The sequence below is a fragment of the Salvia hispanica genome, chromosome 5, assembly GCF_029641045.1.
Source record: "Salvia hispanica isolate PSC_SH4W2 chromosome 5, Shi_PSC_v1, whole genome shotgun sequence".
Taxonomy (NCBI): domain Eukaryota; kingdom Viridiplantae; phylum Streptophyta; class Magnoliopsida; order Lamiales; family Lamiaceae; genus Salvia; species Salvia hispanica.
Genome location: NC_142696.1, coordinates 23,885,707 through 23,904,204, shown reverse-complemented (window position 1 = coordinate 23,904,204; position 18,498 = coordinate 23,885,707). Strand labels below are relative to the sequence as shown.

The following is an 18,498-nucleotide window of genomic DNA, read 5'->3' as shown; positions in this document are numbered from 1 at the left end:
ATAGCATAAGTTGGTAATTAATTTTCAGGCTTAAATGACTACTCTTTCATCGGATAATGACGTGCGGAATCTGGTGCAAACGCAGCTTGACAAAACTATGCCATGGATATTGCAGCAGCTTCTGCCGTCTGCACACTTGCAATGGCGGCCGATGCTTTCATTGGCTTCCGAAGCAAAAAGTATTGGCTCGCATGTAAGTATTTCTCTCCCAATGCTTTCTCCCTCACAGTTTTAGCTGTAGTCATGAAACTGCCCATCTAACAAGCTTGGACCTCACCTTCGTGGACAACCTCACAAGGATTAGCAGCTTAGTTCTAATGTCAACTGCTTTAAGTAATTTCATGACATCTTTGGGTGCCATGGAGAATACTGAGATTGTACCAAACATGGCAGCTTTAGCCATTCTAGTCATCACTATTGCTGGAAATGTATTCATTAATTTCGGCATGATTGTCTTCGCATCTATGTTTTCTGGGATGCTGTCCCATGAGATCGCATCAGTCGTCATCATGCTCATCTTCCTTGCGATGTTATGCTCTGTGTCGTTGATGGTTCCGGGAGCCAAGAGATGCATAGGTTTGAATTATGCTGAAATGCACAAATCGGTCTCGAATAGACATGTAGAGTGGGGAAGGTTTAGTAGTGATGAAGTTGAAAATATGGTGAAAGGATATTGGGTGATGGCTGCAACTAGCAGCCCTCAGTTTGTTCTAGCAAGGTCTGCCATTTCTTCTACTTCAGGACTCTTGTGTGTTTTCACAGCTCTATTTTTGATACAAGCTTGGTTTGCACATGGTATTCAAGTTCCTAGGTATAATAATAAGAATAGACTTACTTCAAACTATGGCTGGTCCCTCAGCTGGATTTTAAACATTCAGTCTGTGGGAGTGGCAATTGGAACTATCGCTCCTATGTTGAGATGGTTTGCTACTTCGTGGTTCAAGATTTCTGAGACGGAACGAAGGAGCTTCAGAGACGAACTCAAGGTTGACAAGTACTGGACTTGGAGGCTGGTGGAGTGGAGAGACGGATCACTTCCTTTTCAACTTCAAAACTGCATGTGCAAGATGCTACTTCGCGATGCAGTAAGATTCGTTATGAATTTCTGTATTTGAGTTCAGATTCTGTTTGTTTTAGCTAGCAAACTAGTTCTATTCCTCTCTGCTAGATTTGGTAAAGCAGTTCACTTGTGTTTATGCAAGAATGAAAGACCTATTTCAGAGCACATGTTGGTTTTAACCAATATGTTCTTCTACTTGAAGGTGAGCCACAATTGCCTTCTAATCCTCAACAACATCTGCAACGAGGCGGATAAGCTGATAAAAGTAGGCCAAAAAAAGCAGCCCAAGGATCTGATCCAACTTCTAAACAAATCTTCAAACTTCAATGGAGTGGGACGATTTGACAGCAAACAAGTTCCAAGCTTGCATTCTCAAGAACCTCCAAATTGCTGGTCTCTGCCCGTGGTGACTTTGACAGCCATTTCAGTTACTCTTCTAAACTTTGCAGACGAGAAGGCTAACCAGTTATTGGTCTGTAATAGCGAGGGCTTGCCTATCATGAAGCTTATCGAGGAAACACTAGACAGATCCTGAGGGTTAGAGAGCATCAGAAAAGCAGCAGTTATGGTTTGGGATGAAGTAGAAATGTACAAAAAATGGGATGAGATGGATTTGGAGAGCACGAGAGTGAGAGGCGCAACGCACAAGGAAACACTGCAAAAACTCTCTAACATTGCAGAAAAGAATGTGACAGAATTTATGGCTCAAACGAGAGATGATCTAATGCAGAACCCTCTAAACTGGCCTTCTGGAGTTATTGCTGCTAACTCAATGTACAGGATTTCTCAGACGATCTTGGTAGGAATGGGAGATGGCGAGCTTCAAGATGATGACGAGCTATTTGAGAGTATATACATCACCATCTCGGATATACTAGCCGCATGCCTCACCAATCTAGTGCGGGTCATAACATTGAAGTGTCACACAAAAAACATCAAAAAAAGGGAAGAAAGTGTGAGGCGTGCAGTGATTCTTCTTGGTGAGAGCAAAGAGATTCTTGAAATTCTGCAGGAGCGTGAGCTTCCGAGTTTGGATGTGGAGAGAGCTGCTAAGATTGACGAGTGGAGGGCATCCATGGCACAGGATATTGAAAATCCTTTGCCATCTGCTTCAGCATCATCAAGTGTCAATGCAACCATATAGTGTGCTATTTGTTTCACCTAATTTCTGTTTCTTAGCAGTGCCTCTGTATTTCAAAGTTGAGTGAGTTGAGTTTTATGTAATTGTGTTTACTTATTTTGCTGCAGTTTGAGGTTATGAATGTGTGTGGTTTCCTTAGGTTCTTGTCCGTTTTGTTAATGTAGCATGCATCAAATATTACTCCTTCCGTCCCTAATAATTCGTCACCATATGAACCGGCACGGGTTTTAAGAAATGTAATATAAAGTAAGTTGAAAACGTGGGTGTCATGTGGGTCCTATTTTTAAAGATTAGTTTTATAATAAAATGTGAGTGTAAAGAAGTTAGTGGAACGTAGGGTCCATTATCAAAAATGGTACTCCCTCCGTCCCACAAAAGATGTCACACTTGTGGGACGGCCCGAAATCTTAGGAAGTTTTATTTTGTGTGTTAAATGGAGAGAGAAAATATTGTTTTTATATTCATGTGAGAGAGAACTTTTTCTAAAAATGGAAATGTAACATCTTTTGTGGGACAAACTGAAAAGGAAAGTGTGACAACTTTTGTGGAACGGGGGGAGTAGTAAAGTGAAAGGTGACAAATTTTTAAGGACGGATGAAAAAAGAAATAGGTGGCAAATTTTTAGGGACGAAAGGAGTACTTAATTCTAATACTATAAAGTTGTTGCGTACCACCGAGTCACACCAACCCTTTTTGTTTGCATATTACTCCCTCCTCCTTTCGCTATTAAGAGTCTCATTCATGGGCGGCACGAGTTTTAAGAAATGTTAAGAAAAGTGGGTGGAAAAAAGTTAGTGGAATATGGGTCTCACTTGTATATATTAGTTTTAAATGAAATGTGAGTGGAATGAGTTAGTGGAAGGTGAGACCCTATTACCATTTATGGTACTCCCTCCGTCCCACAAAATATGTCACATTTGTGGGATGGCACGGGATTTTAGGAGGTTTTGTTTTGTGTGTTAGGTGGAAAGAGAAAATAGTAATATTTATATTAATGTGAGAGAGAACTTTTTCCAAAAAATGAAATGTGACATCTTTTATGGGACAAACTAAAAAGGAAAATGTGACATCTTTTGTAGAACGGAGGGAGTAAAAGTGAACTGGAACTCTTATTTGTGAACGGACTAAAATGGATAAATAGGAACTCTTATTCGCGGCCGGAGAGAATATTATTTTTATATACAATTGAAAAAAAAATTAAGAAATAAAAAAACTATAGTATCATAGGAACCCCACAGAAAACCAAAACTAACCTCTTGTATATTTATGGGTTCTGCACAAAATCTTTCTCTGTTACTATTACTAACTCAAGGAATGAAAATAGGAATTAGCAAACAAATTGTGCAGGAAAATGGGCTTTCCATTGCCGGTAGTACTCCCTCCGTCCCATGATAAGTGAGTCGTATTTCTTTTTGGGATGCCCCACTATAAGTAAGTCATTTCTTTTTGGGATATTGGCACCTAATATCATGAAAGTTTAAAAAAGTTGAATTTTTCCCACGAACTTTGAAATTGGCAAATAATATCACGAACTTTAACCCGAGTTTGTTATTTCTCACCAATGAAAATATTCCGACAAATAATATCATGATACGGATTTTTTTCGTAATTTCTCGACAACAACTTCGAGAGTTTCAAGATTTTTAATATTTGAGAATAGTTTTTCTTGAAGCACACTCTCCAAATTTGTTCTTCAATCTATTAATATAGCCGGAATTTTTTCACTTGTGGGAAATAACAAACATAGGGTAAAATTCGTGATATTATTTGTCAATTTCAAAGTTCGTGGGAAAAACTCAACTTAATGAAAGTTCCATGATATTAGGTGCTAATATCCCTTTCTTTTTTTTAGTCTCTTACTTTATTTTTCACCTACTTTATTCTCTCTTCACTCCTCTATTTTTTTAACTTTTACTATTTAAATAACAATTTTTTAAATTTCATGTCTAAAAAAAGTGTTTCGCTTATCTTAGAACGGAGAGAGTACTTCATATGTGATATGTATGCATGTGCGGGATTTTGACAATGGGCTCAAACGACATTTCCTTGCCAATTTAATAAACTAGACAGTTAAGAATACAATTTACAATTTGGGGCCCAAACTAATTAATTTAAATTCTCTATCCTTGGCCCAAATCCCTCTCAGGCGTCACCGATACACTGCGCAAATTGACAAAGCATATTTTAGTTGGTACGACACTTTTCATTCATATAATAAGTCGGAGGTTCGAGTCATCACTCATCACATATACAAATGAAAAAACATTATTATTATTTTTTACAAAATTCCAAATGCACCAAATCCTAATAGTGGGCCTAGACTACAAGACAAATAGTAGGCCCAATTCAAACCCAACATATTCGAAGTCCATTTAGTAGTACAAATTTTCATGAGAAAAATATGAGATTAATTTTTATAATCGGTCGCATGTTTAGTTTAAATAACCATTACTAAATATCCAGATAATTTGATTGGATTGGTCCGAAATTGATTACATTAATTCAATTACCATTTATATTAATAGTGTGACAAATTAAATTATTCCCCGCCACATGTATCACGATTTATTTTTAAAATGTTGAAAATATCTGGAAATCAGGCCAGAAGATTACTTGTATATGTGATGAGGATAAGATAATCTATGTCGGTCTATATATAATGGAATCAATTCATAGATCTGGGGTTCACTATCATCAATAATTATTTATCTCCAATTGGCACGGTTAACGTCATATATAACGGGGTAATTACACGTTCCATACAAAATATTTTACCTTTGGTTCAATTTTGTAAAAAAATATTAAATTTATATGAAACATACAAAAAGTTACATCAGTGTTTTAAATTAATATATTCCGTTAAATATTTTAAACGCCCGTTAGTTAATATGTAATTTGTCCAACTTATCAATATCAGCATTATAATAATAGAAAGTTAGAGGTTTAATACAATTAAGCACTCTGAAAAAATAGCAGTCAATATCAATTCGTCTAGCAATTTTGTGATTTTAAAAAACTATGTCTCTCAATATACTCTATTTTTATTGTATCATTATAGAATATAAAATAAGTCCATATTTCATTTTACAAAATGGCTAATTTGAACTTCGAACAGTCAATAAGTCAATATTTAATTTTTTTGTTGTATTCTCCATTGTTATATGAAAAAGCTTCGACAATAAAATGCAATTTGCTAATTTGATGGTGAAGAGTGGTGACTTTTTTCTATGTATTTTTCATTTTTGTGAAAATTAATTGTGTTTGAATTAATTAATGGAATGTTTTAATTTAAATTTTTTGCACAAATCTAAAACATTGGTGAAACTTTTTGTATGCATAATGTAATTAGAAATAACGGTGTTAGTAGAGACTTGACGGAATGTATTATTTTAGAACACCATATAAACTTTTTGTATGAAATATGTAAACTTAACTAAATTGACATAAATGTAAAATATTTTGTATTAAACATGCAATTACCCCGCATGCTGAAATTGGAGGCTGGTTTTCTTCATTTTTAAAATTCATTTTTATACGAACTAAATTAATTAACTGTGGAGATGGAAAATGCATGAATGAGCAGCGTGAATAGCATGATCAGTAAAAAAAAAGAAGAAGAAGAGGATAAACTTTATGTCATTGCATACATAAGCAAGATTAAAATAAGTAATTAAAAATCTTTTGGTTGAATTTGTCGGTGTAGGTCCAGGAAAACGTGAAGAATAAGAAGCAAAATTTAGAAATTCCTCGTGAAATTTCCTAATAAAATAAAACACCTAGTTAACAGTCAAATAAAGTAAAAAAATGAAAGAATCCAATATTGACCAATGAATTTAAATGAGACCATCTTTGACAGACGTTATAATCATATTACCACCATGTAGAAAACGTGTAAAAAGCACATTTTTCTATTTCGGTGGGAGCTAGGAAAAAGTAAACCAAACTAAGGTTTCGAACCAATAATAATACTTTAAAGATCCTCACTGGATATAATAATGATATGTAATTAAAATTCTTTTCGCATAAATTATTAATCACTATATGAAAATGGAAGCTTCTTTATATATCATTGTTTCTTCTCTGTATGCTCATACAGTATAACATTTATTTTATAATAATACTAGTACATTGTGTAAAGATTTATAAAATATTTGATGGCATATAATTAGTATACGTGAGAATATTTCATCACACCATATGCCAGCAAAAATATTTCGATTTAAAAAATACTTGATGGCCTATAATTAGTATACGTGAAGTAAACCAACAAAAACATTTGGATAGCACAATGTTGTCTTTCTTAAAAACTTGAACTTGATGATAGATTTTAATAACAATATCCTTAGATTTGTAGTTGTGTTCAATTTTATTTTTTATTCATCTTGAGTCTTATCCAACCAAATTGCAATTTATTCAACTTTTATGTGGAAATTTTAAATTCCAGTAGAGTCAAGATAATTAATTAATGACTAGAGAATTTTCAATGATACCTAAACACCAGCATAGTTGGTGAATAAGATGTTTGTGATCTAATGTCAAAATGTTTGTGAAATTTTCTTGAAATAAAAAATTGTGAGTATTACTCCTACTATATATCGTAAAAACATCCATGAATATTGGTGGATATGATCATTTTAGTGGATAAAAGGGATTAAAAAATATCTTATTATGTAGAAGAGTATGGATATTTATATATTGAAGGTTTTTATAAGCTTTAGATATAAAATACTCTATCTGTCCCAAAGGAAATATGTTATATTTTATTTTTCGTTTATCTCTTAATAATAATCTATATTCATTTATATCAACTTTTTCTCCTTTTCTTTTGCTATTTTATTATTTATAGGTTTTAATATCAACTACATAAGTTCAATTATTTTTTTTCCTTTTTTCTTATTTTATTTATTACGCATTAAAAATCGTACCAACCGTAAATAGACTATTTCTATGGGACGGACAAATAAAACATAAGTTGATGTCTTAAAAAGGAAAGTTTTACTACCTCTGTATTTTAAAAATAGAAACTATTTCACAATTTTGGGTTGTTTCTTAAATATAAAAAAATATTAGAATCTTTCTATTTCTGGAGGTGGATCCCACAATCTACTAACACTACTTTCACTGTTTATTCTCTTCTACTCTCTTATTTTATTCACATTTTTAATTCTCTTTTTTACTTTACTAATTTTTCTCTTTTTCTATATTAATTATGCATTAAAATCAGTACCGTTTTAAATGTTTCTAGTTTTGAAATATGGAGGTAGTATACTTTTTGTGGACGTAAATAAGACAGATGTGTTATACGTACTACCATACGCGTACCTATATAATAATATAGGTGTAGATGTAGTCATGTGGATGAATCAATTATTAAATACCAATATTATTGTTGAAGATGTATATAAGTATGAATCAACTAAATTACCAATATTATGTACTCCTATTATTTATTAGAATATACAGATGTCAAAAGACTGTATCTGTATGGATAAGAAAAGTTGAACTATCATCTTTGCAACGGTGGAAGTGGAAGGTAATATCATTAGACTCCAAATAAATTTATCAATACATATATACATACTAATATACATACAGACAATATATACATTTCTCTTCAAAATCAAATGTAGATAAAGAAAATGATGAACTCTCTCCCAATTGAATCAGTCCATGCACAATTACACATTCACAAACACATCACATTTAAAAAAAAAAAAAAAAGAATCACACACATCAACGCCACCTCCTCGCCGGCAGATCTAAATCTACCCAGCCGCAACGCCTCATCGCCGCCGCGGACGGCGCCAAAAATTACACAAAATTCAATTAACAATCAATCAACGAATAATCGCCGGTTAAATTTCGCAAAAATTGCGATCTAATTCGCCGCCTAGAAATCGTACAACACGAGGCGCCGGGAGCAGAGCGAGCAGAAGTACTTGCGCTTGAATCTGAAGCAAATCGGAAGAAAACAGAATCTCCACCGGCTGGTGAGATCGACCGCCTGCACCTTCCCGCCGCAGTAGGGGCAGGATCCCGGCGCCTGCTGCCGCGCCACCTCCGTCTCATCCTCGTCGCAGCCTAGAAAACACATAACTTCGCCTCTGTGTGTCGATTTCAATTACTGAGCTGGTAGCGGTTGGGATTGTTTTTCCCCTTTTTGAAATCTCAGATTTTTCTCTCTCTCTATCTCTGTTGCAGAGAGAGTATTTATAAGCGGACGAAGTCGAGATGTTTCTGCGCAGATCTAGCTAACGTGCGCATGGGGCGTAGGGTTGAGCTGGGGAAGCTCTCTTGTTTCTCTACGTGGGGCCCATGCTGGCACACACGTGGAAGCTGAATGGGAGAATAATAAATAATGTTTTAATTTCTTCCCTAACATTTTCCAATCATCTTTATATTTATATATATTGTTTATACGATTATTACAATTATTTTGTAGATAGAGAAAATGTAATAGATATTATATTTAATTAATGTATTATTTTGTTGTAGTGCTCTACATTAATACACACATACAGCGAGCATAACTACCTAAGTACTTATCCTGCAAAATTATTATTTTTAATTCTTTTTTCTTCTATAACTATAGCTCTACCTTGAGCTATTTGAAATTAACAATCATTTATTGTCGATGAGCAAAAGTATATATTCTACTCGCTTCGATTGCAGATAGTTCATTATTCGTCGTTTTGCTATATTTTGCAACAAAAGTCGTTTTCATTTTGGACACTTATACTCCACAAATATTTTATAATTAAGCTGTATATGTGATATTTTCAATGAACAATCGAGCGGCGAATAACTAATTGTATAACTATTATAAACCTTTTAATGAAATTAATATATTACATTCAAATAAGGCAGTTATTGTCTAAATTGGTCCAGAAATTTCATCCCATATAGTGGGAGAGTTTGTCATAAAATAAGAAAAATATATCTATTATCTTTTTTTTCCAAATCATTTTTTTCATTCCATTCCATTCTATTTATTTTTGTCCAATTAATTTTGTTCTAATCCAATTAAAATATATCAATAATTAAGAAAAATGTGAAGCATAGTTGTGACGTGATTGGACAAATTTTTGTGGTTAAGCTATGGCTGTGATTACTAGGCGGACAAGTTCTTTTATGGTTGCGGCGTGGTTGCGCCACTTGGACACTATATACTACTACTACTTTTATCTCTGTCAATTACAGTAATTCTCAAAAGTAAATACCCACACAATATTGTTGTATATTTATAATGCATGCATGTAGTAAAGAAAGAAGAAAGTTGGTCATTAATTGCATATTGTGAAGTCAAAGTTAAGTGGGGATAAGGAAGTTTGTTTCAAAATTTTCTGGCTATGCGACAAATGTGCCCGAATTAGATTAGAACATGTGAAAGTTACATTCTCCGTCCATTGTTTCCTATTTCTGGATTGATTCAACATTTCAAATCTTCACACCATCAAGAAATAATATAATATATCAATGAAAGAAATGGATTTATGGGTTTGATTCGGTTTAATCAACAAGTGAACAGTTTTAATCAGTTTGGTTACCGAAAACAATAACAATGAAACAAGTGGATACTTAAAGGAAAAAGAAGTCCAACATATGACAAAAATCTTACCAAAAAGCCTAAACTAACCTTGTTTACATTATATTATAAAGTGTAAAGAAGAAAGCGATTCTTTACACATTTTTTTGTATGAAGTCTTAGCCAAACAAACTTGATTTATCAACTGTTATTTCCCAGTCATGTATAGTTGCAGGTTACTGCACATAAAAAGTGTTTACAAGTATCATTTACATATCCAATGTGATTTGCAGGTTACTGCACATAAAAATATTTGCAAGTGCTTTTTATCTATTAATTATTATCCGGGGCTTATAGGCTATTGTAAGTGAACGTGATATGTGATTGTGGGCTATATTGCATATGATTGTCATTTGCAAGCGTCGATTACCTACTTAATGTGATTTGCATACTATTGCACGTGAACGTGATTTGCAGAATTGCAGGCCATGGTATATAAATGGAATATGATTTTAGGACTTTTCCAATAAGCCTTTGGGCCTTTGGATAAAGTGGCCTGACTCGCTAAATTGGGCAGTGATAACACGTTGGGCTGATCATTTGATGGCAGTATCTAACAAGAATAATATTCAATGGAGTATATATTTGGATTAAAAAAAATTTAGTCAATTAATAATTTAATTTGGGGTTTTAGGGTATTCGAATGCTTTTATTGCTTTTTTCAACTAAGTGACTATGAGAATATATAAAGAATCACCCTTGAAACTTAAAAGTCTAAAACTGTCCACGCTAAATGGCCTACAGGCTACATATAATAAATTATGGGCTCAATAAAATATTATAGCCCAAGACTGAAATAAGCCCATGAAATTTAATTTTTGAGTAATATTTTTTAAAGTGAAAAAATGTTACACATGCCAATAATAGGACGAGATCCAATGTTCCATAATTATTTGTATCTTCACTATTAGTTTTTTTATTTAAATAAAAAAAATATTTTTTATATCATAACTTTGGAATAATAAACCAAGTAATTTTTTTATATCCAACAACTTTTTTTTCTTGATGTTGGACTGCAGCTGAAACTTAATACTCAACGGAGAAAAAGTTAATTACTGAGAAAATTCTGAAAAAAAAAACAAAATTTGTGTGTTTAAATTGACAAATAAGAGTTCATAGAAAAAAAAATCAGAAATTATCAAAATATTATATATTTAAAAACTACAAATAACCTTAAATAAAATATACTACGACTACTACAAAATTTAGGTGGCGGTGGAGGATAGTTACTGATGGAGATAAGGTATACAATGAAAGTGCGATAATCATTTCCTTATCATAAGTTCCTTTCAAATAAATAAACAATTGATATACAAGAATGGAGTACTCCTTTTTCTGCAGAATGTACATCATGTTGTTATTTTTTCAAATTTGAAATCATGACACTTCTCCATCAAATGGAGACATTCTCCCACCTACGCCGCTTCATGTAATCATATCATTGTATTCTTGATCAGTCAAAGCAATGATGCAATGCAACATATACAAAATTAATAGAAAAATTAAAGTGATGAAGAATTTAAAAAAGTGGCATTGTCATGTAGTGGAAGAGTGTATTGTTTTTACATGTGACTATGAGAGGCTAATTAAATTTGAACATCCACTCATTGCATACATACACTAATTGCATGCATTCATATAGAAATTTTACCATAATATTGCCTTATATATGCTACATTCATGAGTAAAATGACCAAATCAAATTGGAATAATGACAATAATTTATATGATAATATAGTTAAACAAAATTGATAAAAAAAAACCTAATAGTTAAATTAAATTGATAAAAAAAACTAAAAATAACGTGGATTAAATGAGAAGTGTGTCTATGGGAGATGCTCACATAAGGTATACTATAACATAATTCTTTTATGATGCATATATACCTTATGTGATCAACATTTTTATTTAATCTATGTTTAGCATTATCATTTTGTTATATATATTTATTTTAATTCTATATCTTCATTAATAACATTGTTAATATCATATATATAACATAGTAACAATCAGAGTTCAATTTACTAGCATATTGTATTCATTTATACGAAGTTATTGAGAAAATCATCAAATTGAGGTATGATTTTAACTAATTTATAAATTTAATATAATAAATAGTCATTTTTGAGATATTAGAATAATAATTTCCTGTAAACAACAGAAATATTAACATGAAGCATAATTTTATACCGAAATATTTGTTGCATATTTATAATTATTAAAATGTTAAACAACACCTTATAACACCAGTCAAAAGTGGTCATCTAATTTGGTGATTTACTGCATATATGACATTCTTTATGAAAAGGCCTTCAAGAAACCTTTGTGGTTAGTGAGTAATAACACATATCTCTTATAAAATCTTTCTTTTTTGTGCATCATTTGCACCTAATTTTACTTTTCATATGTTCCTCATCATGAGAAAAACCTACTTTGGTCCCAATTTCTAGGTGCTAATGGAGATTGTGGCATTTAAATAAAATTAAGATAAGAAAAAGAATTTCGTTTCATGATTAGCCTATAGTTAGACCTTTTTTCTCATTAGCTATTGTCATTGATGTCTTTCTTTGCTTGACCAATAGTGGGACAAAAAAGTTTTCCATCATAATTCAATCCTGTAGATTCATTTTACATTCAATCCTGTATATTCATTTTACATTCGTGATTAGCTCATTACATACTTAACTTTAATAAAATGATGTTTTGATGAACCATCAATATTGTCCTGTATTTTAAAATAATAATACTACCTAATCCTCACAAAATAAAGTCTTATTTTACCATTTTGAGATATCTACCATTATTTTGCCCAATTAGATATTTACTATCTGTGGTAACAGTGAGACACGAAATTTTTTTTCATGTGCATCCCTTCACATTTTTTATCTGTGCTAATTTAATTTGATCGTAAAAATTATGTGTCAGAAATGGTAGATATAGTGAACTACAATTATGTGTCACATTTCCATGCACATAATTGTAGTTTATTATATCTACCATTTTGTCACATTGACGCGTGCTAATTTGATCGTCTGATCCGACCATCCTGAACAACCCAAAAATAAGGGGAAAATGATTGAAGTATGATTATTGCAAGATTTGTTCAACGTTCATTGATCAAAAGGGGGTATTTTTAGCCAATTATGGCACCCAATAGTTGGAGGAATAGACCTCTCTATCCAATTGCATGTATGATAACTCTGCTGAAAACATAAACTAGGATGAAAAATAGGCTAAAATGAATGAAGCAGTGGAAAACAAGCCATACATTGTATTAGAAATTAAACACTAATTGCAACCTAGGAAAAGAGGAAATATATTACAAGGTAGATTCATTCAATTCAACCTATGTAAGAAACTGGGATCCTTTTAGGAAGGCTTGTCCCTTTGAATCCATCCCCCTCTTTCTCTCCCTCTCCTACTAAACACAGCCTAACACTAACCTTCTCCTTTTCCCCAATTCCATCCAAACTTGTTTGGAAAATGTCTTTCAGCCATTTCCCAAACAAGCTGTTGAGGTACATTCCCATACCCCTCAAAACATGCTCCAACACCTCCTCCTCCACCTCAAACCCGCTGCCACCGCCCGCCTCGTTGAAGGCCCTCTCGAATTCCCGCAGCAACGCCTCCCTCGCCTCCCTCTCCTGCTCCGGTCCCCAACTCAGCTCCACGCGTTTCTTGATCCGCTTGAGAAACGCGAGGGAAGTGTGGGGTGGCTCCATTGTGATCTCGCGAGTTAGGTCGCTCGAGATGGGGCTCAAGTCGCCTATTTCCTCATCAGCCCGTACGTTGAGGTCAAGGCCGTTCGAGGAGACCTCGTCCGTTTCAACCCTACTCCTCTTTCCCCTGCCCCCGCCCGACTCCCACTCTGCTTTTCGCTTTTGGTGAGGAAGTGTGCACGCTAGCCTCATCCGGATCACGGGGCTTGCCCCCGTGCAGCCTGTGCTCGTGTCACCATCTGTCGCGAGGATGAATATCGAATCACGGTTGGTCTCCAATTCATCACCAAGAAACTTGATCAGATCAGGATCAGCAAACTCTGCATCCTCAACAAGAACAACCACCTTCCCACCATGATCCCTCAAACCCCTCTCGAGCGCCACACGATCCTCGTGGCTCCTCGTCTTCACGATCAAGAGACGGTCCGAAGAGCCAAAGACGGCCTCTGCTGCAGCCAAAGCCACTCTCCGCTTCCCCACACCGTCGTTCCCGCGAAACACAACAAACTTTCCATCATCACTACTTACCAATGCCTCAACAATCAAAGGAATGGCTTCCATCTGCCAAGGAAAATTCTCCTTGAGCAAATCACACAACAGAGCCCTCTCGTGTTTCGCCTCATCGACACACGAGCTCCCCAGAGCCAGCGTGATCTTCACCTCCGTGTCCTCCATCCTCTTGAGCGAGTCAAGATTAGGCCCCCTCGCCCCGTGCTTTGGGGTGGCATTGCTGAAGCTAAACTCGATATGGCACGACTGCTGCCTCCTGAACCGGGGCAGGGTGCTCGCCCCCGCCCTCACAGGCGGATATGCGAACGAGATCGTCTCCGAATCACCAAACAAGGCGCTCTTATTCAGATAGTGATGGCTCTGATGCAGATTCTGGCATTGCCTGTTGAACTTCCTCCTTAACTGATCCAAATCCTCCTACAACACAACAAACAAGAAACACCTCTCAATCAAAAAACACATTCAACATCCCACAAAATCACAAAACAGAACACACAAACACACCTTATTAGCATGTGGCTTGAGCCAAGAAGGAAATTGCTCTTTATCCAAAAATGATCGTTGTTGAATTGACACAAATGAAGCTTCCTTCTCATACTCCAATCTGCATTCATGACAACATGTCAAAACATCATCTCCTCCTTCCTCCTTCACTTTCCCCTCCGAAACGGGCGATGAATTTTCAGAGAATGCAATCCTTGTATCAATCCCACTGCAATCATTTCGATTCCAATCAATTTATATTCACTCAAAAAATGTATGATCATGCAAAAATTGAGTCCTAACCTTGTAAGGGCAAGCCCGAGCCCGCCCGAGGGGACGGAGAGGGGCTGCAGCCCCCACACCGCATCCAAGGGAGGCTGCCTCATCTGGCATTTCACATAAGTCTGGTAACTCGCCGTCGCCATAAGCCACACCTTCACCAAGCTTGACGAAGAATACCACGCCACGAGCTTCCCGATCTCATTGATTAAAAGGCTCACAGCCGGCCCGGGGTCGACAGCCCACTTCAAGTCCCCGACGTAGACGATTACGTTGCCTCCGGCAACGTAAGAGTCCACCTTCCTCTTCAAGTCCGCTACATTCATCTCCACCTCCTCGTTTCTCATCAGTGCCAGCGGCACTGATGAGAATTGAAATTTGACTACTCTGGCAGATTTGATTTGTTCGGGGACGTCGAGGAGCGAGACGAGGCTGGAGATGAGGGATTCCGCGGTGAGAGGATTGTCGGCGATGATGACGGCATTGCTGCGGCGGGAGGACATGATTTGGAGAAGTTTGGTGATGTCGTGGGGCGGGGCGAGGGAGGGTAGTGAGGGAGGGGAGGGAGGGGAGTTTGGGGTGGAGTAGAAGCAGTGGAATACGGAGGAGGAGGAGGAGGAGGAGGTGATTTCGTCGAGGTTGGATTTGATTTGGGTGCTGGAGAAGCCGGCCTCGCGCATGACGCGGCTGACGCTGGGGTCGTCGAGGATCGAGAGGACGAGCTGCTCGAGCTCGACTTTGATGGATATCAAGGGCGGCTGGAGTTGGTTATGAGGGATGGAATTGTGGTTATCGTGTTGTGAGCCGCGGCGCTGGTGGGCCTGGGCGCGCTTGAGGGCGGCGACGAGGGCGTTGGAGAGGGAGGGGTGGAGGTGGTGGAGGGGGGAGGCGGGGAGGCGGTTGAGGGCGACGTTGAAGCAGAGCTCGAGGGCGCGGCAGTGGAGGGGGTGGGAGGGGGGCTGGAGGCGGAGGCAGGCGCGGCGGAGGAGGGAGGACCGGGAGGAGAGGAGGGTGGCGGCGACATGGAGCGGGGTCACCTGGGCGTGGCCGCGGCGGCGGGCGAGGCCGAGGGAGTGCTTCAGCACGGCGGCGGCCTCCGCGGAGAGGGTCTGCTGCGCTGCGCAACCGCCTGCACGCATAACTTGGTGGAATTCCCCCGGCCCCAACACCCCCCCGGTGGTGCAATGTTTTCCTCACCTATGGTGGGTGTGAAGTGTGTGTAACGATCACTACAAAACCCCACCGTGTGCGTGTGTTTGGAGGGTTTGTGTGTGAGAGTTCTATGAGGTTTTTTTCAAGTGTGAAGGGAAATGGATTCATATGGAATAAATAGATTGTAGGGAGGTGGGGTTTTTTAGGGGTTTCTTGCTTTTGTCAGGGGTGTTTTGGGGTCTTTGCGTTTTTGTATTTTGTGTATTTGGAGTACTTATTATTGCATGGTTTTGGGTGGTACCGTACTGTTGTGTATGATCATGCGATCTTTCTTTTTGTAGCAATTGGTGTTTGAATTACTTATCTTGCTAATGTGAGTTCATGATGATTTGGAGATAAGAACTGATTGCAAACAAAAAGTTGCAATAGCTTACTTGTTTCGCGATTGGATATTATGTGTGCGAGTCTTTCGTATTTGTTAATATCTGAACTCGTTAGTACTTTTCACGTCACGCTCTGCTTGAGCTTAGTGGGATCAATGGTCGTTTCACGTGTGAGTACTTCATATATATATATATATATGAGATGTATTCAAATCCTTTTCATATCTTTTGTCCTTTTTCCTTCTTAATCCTAGCCCCACGATTTTGTCATCTGACGATTAGATTAATGCCAGGTGTCATTAATAATGCACATTTTCATTCTAATAATGCACAGCGGCTAATAATGCAACATTATTGACTAATAATGCACATTTTCATTCTAATAATGCAACATTATAGACTAATAATGCATTGATCACAACCATCCAATTTAAGGATCCAAGGGCTGAGATTAAGAAGGAAATAAGACACTTAGGGTGCAAAGGAGCCTAACGCACCTATATATTAATATCTGAACAAAATTAGTTATCCCTCCCCACTTCTAATGGAATGTTCGACTCAAGTTGAGGGTTGCGTACGTAAAGGAAAGATTAACCAAAACCAATTGGTGACAGAATGATTGGCTCATTAAACATTTAAGTTGGATCGCCTATATTTACGTTTTAATGTAGGATAACTCATATATAAATACGTGAAGACGAGTAGATTCATGTAACAAATAAAATTTCGGCGTAAGACTTACTATTGAAGTTTATTAAACTTGACTAGGAAATTGAATTACAAGTGATAAATATAATAAATAAGTTAGCTTCAACAATAATTACAAAATGTTGAGACCAAAATAGGCTCAAAATTGTAAATCATATTTTTTATGACAAATTTTAATTATATCTCAAGTAGTCTAGTTCATTAGTTTATGTAAACATTATACTACTACATAGGTTCCCACTTTCTCTTTGTTTTATTTTGCAAAGTTCACAAAATAAAAATCGAAATGTGATGGAAGAATATAACCTACATTCTTTGTTTTTCTCGTAAGCAAAGTCCACTTTTTTTTCTTACAAATTATCCATCAAGATATGAAAAAACAAAATAATTGATTGCGGTTAATTTTGAAAAATAAATGAAGTTTTGAATGACAGAGGGACAGTGCGACAGAAGGCAGCAGAAATTCAAATAAAGTTAGTAAAAGAGATAAAAGGTGGAAAGGAAAGCAAGTATAACAAGAGAGATAAAAAGAGAAAGTTGATATTTTTGCCTTTTTCATGTTTGTCATTTGTTCTTTGCATATAAATGTGTGCATGTTCCTTTTTATTTTGCCTTTATTTATTTACACATATAGTATTAATTTTTTCCATCTCAATAGTTACTAAAGAGTGGAAAAAGATTGTGATCATATTGTCACGCCAATCCTCGTAGACAGACAGTGTGTTTTATTCCCCCAAACCCCAAAGTACCCCAAGAAGTAACTCTTTGTCTCCTCACTCTCATCTAACTCTCTTTCTCTCTCAAATAAAACATTTGAATCTTCATAGACAATATTTTTACCAATGGGGTCTACAAACTGAGCCATTCTCTTGTAAAGCAAGTCACTATTTGTAGCATGCCAACATTTTATGTAAGGGTAAGTAAACGGTTGATCGGTTCGATTTTTATTTGGGAAATTATCGAAGTTGGCCCTTCGGGGACCTCCGATAAAATTGGAACGATGCTGAAAAAATTAGCATAGCCCCCACATAAGGATGACACGCATAAATCGAGAAATGGAAATTATCGAAGTTATGAAAAATTAAATTAAAATAACAATTATTTTAATTTTTTTCAAAAAAATAAAATAATTTTCAATATGAAAAAAGTTTAATTAGATCATTCAAAAAAATAATTGATGTTCAGTAACTTAAAAAAATAACACTCCGTAAAATATAAATAAATTGATATTTAGGAAATAATTCCATTCAATTAGTTTAAAATTTTTGAATTAACACTCAAATTTTCGATATGCTTTGGTTCGATTTTAATTTTAAAATATGCTCACTTCTATAAATAGAATTGGATTTTGACAAATACATGTGTTAGTTTTGATAGTTTTGTATTCGATAAATTATGGATTCGTATTATGTCAAATATGCTCGTTTGATTTTAATAATCTAAATTCTAAAATTTTCAGTTTTATTTTACAAAATTGC

The 18,498-nt window shown here is 35.9% G+C and overlaps 3 protein-coding genes and 1 non-coding gene across 4 annotated transcripts; 2 read left to right on the top strand and 2 right to left on the bottom strand.

Annotated features, from left to right (window-relative positions):
- Positions 1-102: 102 nt before the first annotated feature.
- Positions 103-1,595, top strand: LOC148926478 (uncharacterized). The gene is made up of 3 exons (XM_089059142.1): positions 103-179; positions 230-1,013; positions 1,122-1,595. Exons 1-3 carry the CDS (start codon positions 103-105, stop codon positions 1,593-1,595), a joined length of 1,335 nt encoding a protein of 444 aa, XP_088915268.1.
- Positions 1,596-7,743: 6,148 nt separating this feature from the next.
- On the bottom strand, positions 7,744-8,397 carry LOC125190431 (uncharacterized). The gene has a single exon (XM_048087746.2). It carries the CDS (start codon positions 8,293-8,295, stop codon positions 8,092-8,094), a length of 204 nt encoding a protein of 67 aa, XP_047943703.2. The 5' UTR covers positions 8,296-8,397; the 3' UTR covers positions 7,744-8,091.
- Positions 8,398-13,029: 4,632 nt separating this feature from the next.
- On the bottom strand, positions 13,030-16,070 carry LOC125189210 (protein SMAX1-LIKE 4). Its single transcript, XM_048086490.2, has 3 exons — positions 14,802-16,070; positions 14,520-14,727; positions 13,030-14,432 (listed from the first exon to the last, which is right to left on the bottom strand). Exons 1-3 carry the CDS (start codon positions 15,914-15,916, stop codon positions 13,128-13,130), a joined length of 2,628 nt encoding a protein of 875 aa, XP_047942447.2. The 5' UTR covers positions 15,917-16,070; the 3' UTR covers positions 13,030-13,127.
- A 1,917-nt stretch (positions 16,071-17,987) lies between these two features.
- On the top strand, positions 17,988-18,090 carry LOC125191487 (U6 spliceosomal RNA). Its single transcript, XR_007171165.1, has one exon. It is a non-coding gene; the product is annotated as a U6 spliceosomal RNA (small nuclear RNA).
- The last annotated feature ends 408 nt before the right edge of the window (positions 18,091-18,498 follow it).